The sequence below is a fragment of the Apium graveolens genome, unplaced genomic scaffold, assembly GCF_009905375.1.
Source record: "Apium graveolens cultivar Ventura unplaced genomic scaffold, ASM990537v1 ctg4577, whole genome shotgun sequence".
NCBI classification, from domain to species: domain Eukaryota; kingdom Viridiplantae; phylum Streptophyta; class Magnoliopsida; order Apiales; family Apiaceae; genus Apium; species Apium graveolens.
In genome coordinates this window covers 63,285-77,287 of record NW_027418605.1, presented here as the reverse complement: position 1 = coordinate 77,287, position 14,003 = coordinate 63,285, and the positions used below count along the sequence as shown (strand labels likewise).

Here is a 14,003-nt window from a genome sequence, read left to right as displayed (position 1 = left end):
ACCAAAATATCAAATTTTGGTAACATAAGTTAATTTATATTCTCTATAAACTTTGTTTTTAACACAAATCGATTTTTATTCTTTGTAAATTTTATTTTCTTTGCAAACTACTAAGTAAATTAGTAACACGAATTGACTTATATTCTCTGTAAACTTTATTTATTTATAAATTATATTAAAAATTTATTAAGTTACATTAAATTAATTAAATAACATATATTTACTTTTATTTTGAAAAACTACTAACTATAAATTAACTATTAACACGAATTGACTTATATTCTCTGTAAATTTATTTTCTATTAGTTAGTGTCAATCCTAGTGCCAATTTACTTTTAAATTGGATAATATTATTTTAAAAATAATTAAGTAATAGCAAATGACTTTAGTAACATTTATTAACTTTTAAACTGAAAATTATTGATTTAACGATCGTATTAGTTACTGTCCATCACAATGTTTATTTACTTAAAATTAAAAAATATATTTTAACAATAACAAATTTATGGGTTGTATTTAGATTATATTAAGTAATATTAAATTAAGTTTAATAACATCTATTTACTTTTAATTTGTAAATTAATTTTTATGGATAATTAGGTAATAATAAATAAACTATATTGAAAAAGCTAATTATAAGATAATTATCAAATAATATTAATTAATATTAAATTATCTAAAGAACATATATTTGGCTCGTAAGATATAGATACAATTTGTTTCACAAAAATAAAACTAATATGTTAAATTTCTATATCAAGTAAAACAATGCAAAACTAGAATTATAGTGGAAATTTCATAACTGATTCAATTTTTTTTAACCACATAACTATTTTTTGCAAGTACCAATTTTAATATTTGATATTAATATATTAATTTTAATTTTTGTTTCGCATAGATTATGAAAAATTTTCTACAAATATTAATTCGATATTTTTAGTCTCGGACCCGTATTTTGCACGGGATATCAACTATCAACTATCTATACTAATAATCGAAACCATGTTTAGGTCCCAAATCTTGGTACTCACTCAAAAATTATACAACTATTTTTAAAATTTTATGTAATAAAATATCAACTGACAAAAATTAACTTTCACTCTCTGTAAATTTTATTTTCCTTCAATTTTTATTTGTTGCTGAACATCCAAGTGTCAGTTTATTTTAAAATAATCGTATTAGTAAGTTAACATGTCATATTTGTATATATAAGTAAATAATTATGTGCATGCATAATTACAACTATACGGTGAAATTTTAGAGCTATACTTAGTTTCGATTTTTTTAACTACATATTTTAACAACATTTTATTTATTATATTTAGATCTGTATTTTGCACCGATTATGAGTTTCAATTTTATACAAATACTAATATGATACTATTATTTTTAATTTTGACCCGAGTTTTGCACGGATTACCAACTAGTTTTATAGAATTAATAATTTAATCAACCATCGCAGCGGATGGCCCCTAGATGCAATAGCAAAGCATTAATTGAAAGTTGAATCTGATGTGTAGAATGTCTACATGGATTAATAATGTTAAACTAGGCGTATTTTTTGGTTGCAAAAGAAAAAAGCATGCATGTTTAATGAATTTTAATTATGTTTAGATCAGTTTGATATATAAGTGGGCATGCAGTAATAGTAATCCCGTGATTTGAGATAATTATGGGAGGTGACTTGGTCAATCAATGGGACAAATTTAATGTGCATTTTTTTAAAATCTTGAGGCTGAGGCAGCGGATTATATAATGAAACAAAGTAGTGTTATAGTAGCTTGAGCGGCTATATAAACACCACAGAACATGTATGTAAAACACACTGATCGGCGGACATCTGCACATGACTAGCATGGTTTAAAAATTCTTATATGCTCGCAGGGCTACCACTTAGCAATTGCATTAGTAGACGCAAAACGGCACAAAACTCATTATATGTCCAAACAGATACTATTAAATTAACTTTGGTTTCATGCATGATCCTGTTTATGTTAAAAATCATTACATTATGATTAATTGTTTTACAAACATGGCAAAAAATGTACATATAAAAAAACATTGTTAAAATCCCCCCTCACATAATTTAGATAATATTAACTATCAAATGAGATTGAGCGAATAATATTAAGGTACTTCCTCTATCACTCTAGTTGGTCATTTAGTATTATACCCTGACGGACACGCATTTTAACATATCAAAAATTATTTTAATTTTTTTTTCTTCTAAAAAAATTAACATTTAAATTTTAAATTTTTTTAACAAATATGACTTATAGCCTCACTTGAGCTATTTAACTGGGCTCATTTAAAGTTTAATTAAAAAAAATAAATTTTAAAAATAAATACTGTCAAGAAATAAAGAAAAAAAGGGGTGAATGGGAGTAATAATTATTGGTGTGCTTTTGTAGACAAATGAGGCATGTAGATGTGGGACTTGGATAATTAATTGATAGTAACCTGAGCTTATATCAATGCTAGTTAACAGCCAAGTGCTCAAGTTGATGAAGAGGCTCCAGGTCCAGGGTCTATATACGAGAAAAACAATGTTTAGTTCTGGGATGTACTTGTCCCCGGACAGTTCAGTACAAGTCAAGATGGAGCCTGAAGGAATAAAATAAATGTTGGTTCTATCTTGCTAATTTACATATTGGACACTTGTGGATCCATGTGTATTTGTATATACAAACACATTCTTAAAAACCGGGTCTCCAAGCAGATAAACTAAGTTAGCTTTCTCCTTCTCTTATATTATTGTTTAACCTACTTGACAAGTTAAATTAGTGCCTGCTTCATATATATGTCATTTGTTTTTTCCCCAGATCAGGGTAATGTTTCAGCGATTGTATATTAAGTTTTCGTGCTGACTGGGCTCGTGTTGGTGGTACTTAATTTATTTGTGAAGATCCGATGCCACGTAAGTTTGTAAATTTGATTGAGAGGTATCTGAAGTATAGCTTAATTGAATTGTTCTTTACACAAACTTCAACTTGCAGAAACTGAGACAAGTTCGATAGCTCGATAACCATAGGTATCATTTTGAATGAGTTCTTGAGAAAACTCCTCCTCTATGCCTGCTTTTTCCTGTATTGATCGAGGATGAGATTATTTACCTGTATTGAGGCTAAACATCTTGTCAGCAAACCGATATTTTTTATACATAATAACAACGAAGTTTTTCTCTTTTTCTATTAATGGAAAATAATAAAAACTAACATTCAAGGTACACTAAATTATGTATTCTATTATCTTACAATAAACCTGAGAATCAAAAATACAAATACAAATTTAAATGCAAGTGTAACTGCTATATTTTTGAATAAAAAGATTGGACGAAAAGTAGTGAAGGTGACCACACAAGGCAGATACAAACCCACAAGTTCAGGAAATCAGGCAGTAAGCTTGAGCCCAAGTTTTTAAGTGCAAGGCAAAGATCTGAATAGAGCAATTACCAACTCAGACTCAGCCATTTTTTTTATCTGATGCTTTTGAACCGCCAAGGTTGAACCATTTCTTTTTGCTGGACTTATCTTTCCCATCAGAGCTCCCATCTTCCCCGGGGCTCTCAGCCCTATAATCTTCACCAGGTGCATTGCTACTACTACCGTTACTAACACTAGAACTACTCTGAACAGTTTTGTTAACTGTGAAGGTGGAATGTACATTGTCTCGTTGTTTAAGTAACTCATCAACCTGTTTTAATTATCAAAAAATGGAGATAAAATTTATCACATGTCATTATTAGCACCGAATGGTGATAAAATCACACACGTCATCACCAATTCACAAGTAACCAGATTTTCTACCCAACATTAAAGAGGAGAATATTCTCCAGAAAAAACATGTATTAATTCTTGAACCAAAAAAAAACTTATTGCCAACGAAGTGTTGGTGCAATGGTTGAGCTCTTGTACCCCCTTGCGGGACCCCTGGCGTGTGCGTGTGTAATCAATTAGCAAAAAAAAACTTTTCGAGTATTATAAACTGAGATCTACGTGAAACTATGACCAATAAGATAATCCCAAGTAAAACTGGCTAAACGAGCACTTACAAAAGGAACATCCACTTCCATACAAGATGTCGTTTTTTTAGGTAGGTCTTTCACAAGGCACAAGCACCATTAACATGCAATAAGAAAACACCATCTGCAAGGTAATGTTTTGATGTTTTCTATTGTAGTAAAAAGGATGATCGAGTGGTAATCTGAAAAGTAATGCATAAACAGCGAAAATATTCATTGTTTTTGAGTTGTGAAGAACGTCTCCGCATCGTTTACTTGATGTTCCACTTTACTTTGAGCTATTTCAACATAATATTACTTTTACTGTAACATTGAATCCATAGTTTTTAAAAACATAGTATGAATTACAGACAGCCACAAGGCTTTGAGAGAGAACTTACAGTCTGCTTTTCTTGGCTATATCTGTTAGTCACTTCTTGGTAGCGTGCCAATGCCTACAAACGTCAAATGCATGAGCAAGCTTTATATGGCTATACATATAACACAATAGACGGCTTAATTCTGTTACCTTTCTATACTCCGTTTCAAATTGGCGTAGCTCATTTCTCTTTCTCAGGATTTGAGCTTCAATGTCCTTGAGCTTCTCTGTTGTTTCCTCGTATGACTTGGTACAAAGAGCTTCAATTGTATAACTAGCTGTTTTAAAAAAGTTGTCACCTGCATAGGTCACCAAATTTTAGTGCTAACTAACTCCGCTCTTCCTGGGGCTCTGACATCATATACAAAAAAATATGGAATTGGAAAAACAAAAGGGAAAGAAAAGAAGAACTTACGCACCATAGACAGCAAATATGTGAGTTCCAGCTTTTAATTCTGAGACTTCACAAGGTTGTAGGCCTTCCAACCTTTTAAAGAAAGCTGCCTCGGGGTCCTTGGCCATTGCTAACTGCAGCCCAATAAAATATTAAACTCATTGGTTCAAGATGGATTGTGCAAAAAATGTTTGGAGTAGTAGTAAATTGACAACTGAACTTGCATACCGCATTTACGGTTGAATCCATTCTGTAAACTTGGAAATGTAAAAAGTACATCCCTGCAGCTGTAACCTTTCCTGCCTTCTCGCTGTCTTCCTGCACAAAAAAAAATCACCATTAGTCTCTTTCGATCAATAAAAACCCTTTGGATTTAACTACCTTGCTCGGCATCTCATGGCCATATTTTATCTTTAAAATCTAACTATGAAATTCTATTTCCTGTATCTAGGTACAGCTTATTCTAAAATGCTTCAACAGAAGTAAGAATAAACTGCTTTACTGAAAACTTATCTAAATAGATGCACGTCATTATTTGCAGTCCATTTTTTGTTGTCTAGCAGTAGCATGAATCTAGGATTACACTGTTATCTAGAATCTAATATACCACCTTTCATTTTCTCTCAAAACCCAAGAACGTCTAGATGTTAAAACTAAAATGACAGTTATCGAAGAAGAGAAAACCTTTAATGAGGAAAAGTATAATTATGGTCAAGGTAGTTACAATTTAAGTTGCAAATGAATTAATTTTAATAAACGCTCGAATTATATGAGAACAATATGTATAGGCCATACCGGTCACAGCTGTTGATCTGAAAATACTTAGGCTAATATGAACCATTACAGAGATTTCCAAGTTTTTCCAAACTCTGAAATTATTCTTCTCCAAATTTTAGTTAGCCCAATAGACAAAAATAGTAGAACGACCTAAGCTTAGTACTCAGCATATAAGTACCATATAAGATTATTATCATGCCCAGACTAATCGAGTTAACAGGCCAGCAAAAAAGATGACTACTGGACGAATACCCTGATCAGTGATCCGTAAATCAACAAGTTGAACATAACATATATAGTAGTTATCCAGATATATCTACATAGGCAATTGCTCAAATGAGAACCCAAATTTTTGTGAGAACTGAGATCTAATCTCAGCCACACATTATTTATATCTAGATTAAATCCTAACCACAGATTTATATTTTAATTTTCATTTCATCCCTCGTCTCTTTCATCTCCTCCCACTTTCTAATCTGTACCCCCAGCTTTCATCGACGTCGTTATCAACTCCGGCCGCCGCCGTGAAAAATTCCCAGAGATCCCCTCTCCCTCTCTTTCCCCATTCCTTCCTTCTCTCCCCGTCTTCCTGAGCTAATGGCTGTCGGAATCCGTATCTCTCCACTTCTTTCACCGCCTCTTGCCCCAATCATTCACTTCGCCCCACTTTCAGATCTGAACTCTGATTTTATTTTTCATCGATGAAACTTTAATTGACCGAACTCGGATTTACAATGATTATATTTTAAATATTAGTGATTTTGGTGTTGATGCATGGTAGTGATGAAGATGGTGTGATATTAGAGTAGTGGTGATGGTTGATGTTGTGGTGGTGGAAATTGAAGGTGGTGTTTTGGGGTGTTTAATAAAGTGATTTTAATGTTGATTGATGGTGATTAGTAATGATTTATGATGACGTGGTGGTGATTATGTTGGTAAGTGATCGGAGTTGGTGACTGGCCAGATCTGGTGGGAAACAATAGTAGCGGAATCTGGTGATTTTCGGTTTTTAGCGGTGATTTTTCATTTTTAGGTGGTAATTTTTCATTTTCCGGTAGTGATTTTTGATTTGACAGTGGTGATTTTATATTTTCCGGTGGTGATTTTCTGGTGGTCGCCGGAGGTGGTGTTGGCCGGAAATGGAGTCGGTGGTGGTGGTGGTGGTTGTTGATGGGTGGTTGAATTAAAAAGAAGATGGTGAATTTTTAAAAATTTTAAATATTAATTATTAAAATGAATGGTGAGAGATGAATAAGATGTATTTAAATGGGTGGATAGGATTAGATCTCATATCTCACATCTCACAATAGGGGGTTCTCATTGGAGTAAGACCCTATCTACATATACCCAATATGTAAAACAAAATTGGTACACTACGGTGATACAAAGTTAAAATTGTACCATCATATCTGAAAAAAGTTCATGTATTTTACATCCAATCTTTTTTACAAGCATATAGAATTATTGCTAGTTTGGGACTTCAGTATCATTATCAAAATTATAAAATACAAAACTCTAAATCAAACCTTTTATTGGTGATAACAAGATCAAGATATTGTAAAACTGAACACAAATAACAAACCATGTAACTAAAAATATAGTACCTGTAAAGCCAAACCATAGCCTCCATTGGCATCTTGTTCAAAGTATAGCAACTGCAAACAACAGGCACATGCATGCATTAACATGCCGCTGGAAAAAATTAGGGTTCTTTCTTCAAAAAATTATGGTGGAGAGATGCGGCAGTGTCAAATAATTTCATTAAGAATGCAACATACCTTGAACTTGCTTTGTGCAGCTGAAGTAACTCGAACTACTAACCCTGCCTCCGCTTGTTCCTCACTTATAGTAATGCCAAAAAAGTGGGCACATTGCTTTTCTACCTGTTAGACGAGCATAGAGAAAATAAATACATTTGGAAATCATGAATTTATAAAACTATAAAAAATATACACCTTTCCGCTAACTGATGATCCAACTGGAAGGGGCCTGACTGTCACGGTTCCGCTCATTGCTTCTTCAAGGACATTAGCAGAGATAGTAGTCTTGATAGGAACACCCAGCTTGCTAATAGCAAATAAATTGATTAGCAAACATATATGTAATAAATGAACCCTAATCCCTAAAAATTCAGGTAGAAATCTACCTGAATAATGCGGCAAACACAGTGTTGACAGTTCCAAGATTAGATAAATCAATTTCCATATCCATGCCGTCAGCATCAATAGCCTATTGAAAACAACCAATGGCCAGCATTATCAGAAAAGAAGACAATTAGCAACAGTTAGTTAAATCTATACTATACTATTCTATTATAGTCAAAACATTACAAAGTGGTGGTAGTTAGTTAGTCGGTCATTGGTCGAGTTAAAATAATGATATTATGGATTATTTAGTCTTTGATATTATAATATTCCATATACTTCAAATTGTATATAAGACATACTTTTAATCCTATAACAATTATAATAATGTTAATTTTTTTATGATTACTTGTAATACATAATTACTATACTATTACAGCTGAAAAAAAAAACCATGAACTTTTTAAAATCATATCATAACATTCTACCCATGTTCAATCCAAATTATTTTTAATTTTGTATATGTTAATTTTTATTTAATAATTACTTAGAGAAAACTGTACCTAAGGTTGTCCTCAGGTAATAATTACCTGAGGTTATGACATTTTAATTTTATACTGTAATATTTTAAGGGCAAATTTGTAAATATTAACACGACCCATGTATTTACAAAAATACCCCTATACTACACTTGTTTTCTTTTAACCTCAGGCATGTCTCATGAGGTCATCCTCAGGGCCAACAATCCCTAATTACTTATGTTATATTAATATAGAGCCTCGTGTTTCAGACAGGCTCTTTGTCATACACCGATGCTAGTACAATATTATTAGAAATTTAGAATGCAATAATTATAAAGATAATCATGAAGTGCAGCAATGTAAAAAGTGAAGTTACACACTGATATGTAATTAGGAAATCAGAACAGAATACTAAGGGGTTGTTTACTTCACTAGTTTTCCAGAAAACTTTTCTTAGAAAATAAAAAATTTTGAATGTGTTCAACTTGCATATTTTCTAAAATGAAAACTAGAAAAATGGAAAACACGGTTTTCTGATTTATACCTAGGAACGAGAAAACTCTGGAAAACAGCATTTTATTGTTTTCTAATCTAAGAAAACAGAAAACACCCACGTTCTAACCTAATATCCACGTTCTAACCCTAATATACACACATTCACTACCTTTTTATATAAGATATATGCATAATATATTATTATATTGCTTTTTTCTGGAAATACATGAATATTATTAATATTAATACTTTTGTTTTAAAATAAAGACAAAACAAACTCGCATAAAATTTAAAAGTTTTATATTAATGAAGTAATCATAAATAAATTGTTAACATAATAAGTTGATATATAATACAAATATTGAAAACTATATAAATATAACTAAATAATTTAAAAACAAGTTTTCATAATAAAATTTTTGTTGACAATAACATTATTTATGATTGTTCATTGATTATATAAAAAAATTATATATTTCCAATTGAGAAGTGTTCATGTATATTTTCTACTTTTTTGTTTAAGTTAATTTGGAACATGTTTTCTCATTTTTCAATAATTTTCTTAGAAATAGAAAAGTGAGAAAATTTTAGAAAATTGGAAAAAGAAAAACTGGAAAAAATTTCTGTAAGTAAACTCTCACAAAATCACTGAATCAACGACTTCCACTTTGACACAGATTGACTAATCTACCACTAGTAGAACAAATGCATGATTTAAAGATCCATTCTTAATGTGCAACAGTGCAAATAGCACTTCTTCATGTTGTCTAAGCTCCCAATATTTGGCTACAAGTCGTAAAAAGAAAAATATTCAACCCTCCAATGTCTACAGAGCACTAAGTAAAGTATCTAACGAAGGGCTGAACAATTTTAAAACTATTGCTGTCATATGGTCAGTTACACGCTATAACAAAATAAACTTTATAGGGGGTCAAACTACAGAAGTATGTTAAGTACTTGAGATTGGCTTTGTCAAATGGGCTGCAAGCTTGGTCTACAAATCAAGCCTACTTGCATAGTCTCAGCTGATATGAGAAATATATTACAATTTTTTATTAACAGCACATGGAGAACCCTAAATCTCTTTATTTGAGTCTGTGTAAACTGCAGAGTGAACACTGTATGTACATGGCCATATTCAATCCACTAACTAGGACATGATCCTTGCACAATCAAGGTAAAGAAGCGATCACTACCATATCATATCATGCGTACATCATAGAATTATGAAATACACAAATTATGTCCAGGAGTACGTTTCCCTACCTATCAACATGAAGAAACTAACTACAAACTCCACACCTTATGCTTACATTCAAAACTTAAAATTTCTTCAACTTCATTTGCACTTGAATTTGACAAATATTTATAGTCTTACTCAATTTGAGCACCCACTGCAGGGCTAGAGATCTGGGGGGTAAGCAATTACACAATTATGTACATAATTTTGTGGCGTATAATATCGCCTTATACATAATGTTCTATTGATCTTAATCTTATATACACTTCGAGCCTGAAGGTTTGTTATACATGTAACTTGCACAGAGTGGGAAATAATATACAATACGTATTTTTTACGAGCAATACTTAGTAGTAAAAGGTCTAACAAATAAATTGATTGAGTATATCAGAAAAACTATTTAGTATTTGTAAAAGGGGCATCACACAGAGTCCTAAATTTGATTATTATTTTGTCCTTTTTGAGTTCATCTCAAGGAAGTTACTTGTTCTCTAGACAAAATTAGGATGACATAACATCTACAAGATGGACGACAGCTATATGATCACTCTGCAGATGTAAAGGCTCCTTAAAAAAACAAAGCAATAACACCCTTGACCAACTAATATATTAAGTAATTCCAGTGTTTAATTGTTAAAAAAGAAATCACGGTTTCTCTAAAGTGTGTTGAATGCACAAAGAATTATCTACCAACAGCAAGAGTCTTGAAGTACAATCTATTATGTGTTAAAAATACTTGTTAGTTTACCCTTGAAAGGGCATTAATTAGTTACTATACGTAGAGTTTAATTGACGTATGAATGGTTAGTCCAGTGCAGTACCATAGGAGTCAATTAGTAACTGTGTCCCATTACCCCTCTCAGTTTATTTTCTTAATTTGCAAAATTAGTTCAATACTAAGGTCAATGATTAGCACCAGCGATCTTGTTGCTATTTCTCTGCCTTTGGTTTATACACATGAGAGAATCCTATTGATATTAATAGGACAAGTGCTCAAAACTAAAACTGTCATAGCTTAAATCTCCCTAAACAGTTCATGTATGAGAAAGGTATAAAAACGGAAGTACCTCAAACCCAGAATTGTCATATTGCCTTCTTTTCTCTGGATCGGACAATATACTATAAGAATATGCAACCTCTTTGAAAAGTTCCGAAGCTTCAGGATTGTTGACATTTTTGTCAGGATGATACCTGTTTGACATTCACTTGTCAAAGCTAGAAAGCTGTTGCAAATATCACTTGGAATTTTTTTTGAGTCATCGAAATTGTTATATATCGATTAGTAACACCACCTCCATTTTTCATCTTTGACCATATAAATCTCATAATTCAACATTCTACATTATTATTTTTCAAAACATTGTTGCAATTAAGTTATTTAGAATTTAGGAGATATACTAGATAGATCAAGCTCATCAGACATACTTTGTGTAATACATACATACATAACAGGTAAACACAATTTTTGCTTAAGAGTTAAATTGCCCCTATTTTCCCGAAAGATCACTTCAAAACTATACCTAAATCTTGACAAACAAAACCAAAAACACCCTAAGAAACTTATAAACTATAGGCATATCAAATAATCACAAAAATAATAGGGAATCAGAGAGATTACTTGAGAGCAAGCTTCCTGTAAGCAGTTTTAATCTCCTGATCAGAAGAATCCCGAGAAACGCTCAAAACCTCATACGGATCTCTACGAAGCACAGGAGCTGAAGACCCCTCCACTTTCGAACCACTCATCCCTCCACTTATCTGTGCCTTACTCTCTAATTTAATATATCTTTTCAAACTAACTTACCCTAAAAAGAATACAACCCTAATTCAAACCATGAATGCACCTCTTTATTCGCCAAATCTACAATCAAAGATTCAAACATTAAATAATTTATACAATCAAAAAAACATGTGTGTGAAAAATGATGGGGATTAATCTAATGGAGACATACAATCAAAAGTAATGGATCACTATCTTGATTCTTGGATAACACAAAACGCAAGAAAACAATAAACAAAGATTTAGGGAATGAAAATGATAATATTTATGTAATAATTTGGGGAAAAGAGAGGAGATTTAATTTACCTCGCTGTAAAAGAAATACAAACCCCAGACAGATAAGAATGATGGGGTGAATTGAAGCTGGTCGTACAAAAGACCAAGACCAAGCTGGTCTTTTTGTATTGTATTACTTGTGCTGCAAAACTACATATAATAATTATGTAAGTGTGTGTGTGTATTACTGTCGTTGCACGCACGTTGCTGCTCAGACACAAACAGGATCTCCAGATGGAAGGAAGCTAAGATGTTTATGTTTCCCAAATCAAATTGTAGTCATTTGTGATTCATCGACTTTACTAACCCGTTGACTGTACAGTTTCACTGTTGTGATGTCATTTCAAACATTAGTCATTTATAAATGGGTGTCCTAAAAATCTCCAATTTTTAAAAAAATTCTCGATTAATCCCCGATTTTTAAAAAAATTCCCGATTAATTCCCTATAAAGTATTCGACCGATTCGATCTTTAAAATTCGATTTATTTTTACGAATTTTTTTTTATTGCAGTATATATAATTATTTATTAAAATTAAAATACTATATTAATTTAAAAATGAATAATTATAGAAATTATGATATAATAAATATATATTTGTTAATAAATAAGTAATATAATCATAATAATATATTAAATATAATTTAATATTATCATACATCCGATTTTTACTCCGAATTAATCCTTCCGATTAATCCCCGATTTTCAATTAATCCTAAATCGGGTGCTCGACCGATCTTCCCTGATTCTCGATTTTTACAACACTATTTATAATGATAAATATAATGATTTTTTTAACTGATTAAAAACACTGGGATGTTGATTAATCAAAACTTTAATTTTTTTTCTGCCAACTTAATAAAAAATTTATCGACAAATTGGTGGATGGGTTAATTTTATTAAGTTCCATAACTTTTTTTATATATTCAAAGTATAACATAAATCAAAATAGATTTTATTTGTGCAGCCTCTACCAACTCCACATCAACCTGTCATTCCATGTCAATAGTATGTCAAAATTTAAAATCAAGTACAGTATAATTTTTAAAAATGTATATAATATGTTTATTATAATATGATGTGTAAATCTAGTCGCAACGAATCTTGAACCGTATCCTAGCCAAATGAATTGAGTTCAGTAATCCTAAAATCGACTTGAATTCCTAATCAATTAGCAAAAAAAAAGGACTTGAATTCCTAATCTGTGTTCCAATTTACTGTGAATAATGCAAGTCCATTTCATAGAGTATACGTTGACTGAAAATACGTAGTTATAGTATTAATTTAATATCATTGCTACTACCTAACAAACATTATCATGTATATTTCAAATTATTTTGTCCACTTTCTTAAGTAAAATTCATGAATTCTCTAACCTCAAAATATCAGAGAAAACAGAATAAGTTTTGGCGTGCAATGTTTCAAAGGATTGTATCTTGAATAGCAATATTTAAACGTGTTCGTAGTCTACAAAAAATATTGCAAAGCATAAGGAACTAGCAAATACCGAAGCTAGAAAGTGCAGGGCACCTTTAAATACATTTCCGGTAGAAGAAAAAAAACACTGTAATTAGAAAAAAAAACACTATTGCACTCTTGACATGAGATTGAAGATTTACGAGCTTCTCTGGATTCAGCACAAAAAAAAACATACATATATGATAAATTTAAGGAACACGGAAGAAATTTGGCATTTCTTGTTACAAAGAGAAACTTGGTACAGAATATAAACAAAAGAATAGAACATTAGAATTATAAGGAAAAAAGGGTACCAAAATATGGTACCAGACATTTGAGTACGATGGTCAGTGTAATCCTGCTTAATATTTTACCATAAGAATTTATGAGATGACTTGCTCTGTAGAAGAAAATCCTAAAGATATTATCAAAAAAAGAATTCAATCTTATTAGGGTGCAACCATGCGATTGCCTGCTTAGTGGCTTTTTCCCCGACTCATTAACCTGTGTCCACAGCTCTCATTAAGCACTATATTAGATGAAACAAATGCCAGAGCCACATGACATAATCCCAAACCCTGAGCTTGATTAGATGTATG

The 14,003-nt window shown here is 31.5% G+C and overlaps 1 protein-coding gene across 3 annotated transcripts; it reads right to left on the bottom strand.

The window, feature by feature from the left end:
- Positions 1 to 3,161: 3,161 nt before the first annotated feature.
- Positions 3,162 to 12,240, bottom strand: LOC141702043 (chaperone protein dnaJ 15). 3 transcript variants are annotated; one of them, XM_074505746.1, is made up of 13 exons: positions 11,977 to 12,240; positions 11,509 to 11,751; positions 10,958 to 11,081; positions 7,697 to 7,779; positions 7,506 to 7,617; positions 7,329 to 7,433; positions 7,155 to 7,205; positions 5,002 to 5,091; positions 4,799 to 4,907; positions 4,530 to 4,678; positions 4,402 to 4,455; positions 4,052 to 4,145; positions 3,555 to 3,693 (listed from the first exon to the last, which is right to left on the bottom strand). In XM_074505746.1, exons 2-12 carry the CDS (start codon positions 11,634 to 11,636, stop codon positions 4,089 to 4,091), a joined length of 1,062 nt encoding a protein of 353 aa, XP_074361847.1. In that variant the 5' UTR covers positions 11,637 to 11,751; positions 11,977 to 12,240; the 3' UTR covers positions 3,555 to 3,693; positions 4,052 to 4,088. The 3 variants fall into 3 exon arrangements, with proteins under 3 accessions (XP_074361845.1, XP_074361846.1, XP_074361847.1); XM_074505744.1 differs by lacking the exon at positions 4,052 to 4,145 and having other exon boundaries at positions 3,162 to 3,693; positions 11,977 to 12,236; XM_074505745.1 differs by lacking the exons at positions 4,052 to 4,145; positions 11,977 to 12,240 and adding an exon at positions 11,843 to 11,970 and having other exon boundaries at positions 3,162 to 3,693.
- Between the last annotated feature and the right edge of the window lie 1,763 nt (positions 12,241 to 14,003).

Coding starts and splice junctions, on each gene's coding strand:
- LOC141702043 (XM_074505744.1), bottom strand. CDS start 11,636: ATGAGTGGTTCGAAAGTGGAGGGGTCTTCAGCTCCTGTGCTTCGTAGA. Junction 7,618..7,696: donor GTGTTTGCCGCATTATTCAG/GTAGATTTCTAC, acceptor ATTTGCTATTAG/CAAGCTGGGTGTTCCTATCA. Junction 4,908..5,001: donor TGGATTCAACCGTAAATGCG/GTATGCAAGTTC, acceptor ATTGGGCTGCAG/TTAGCAATGGCCAAGGACCC.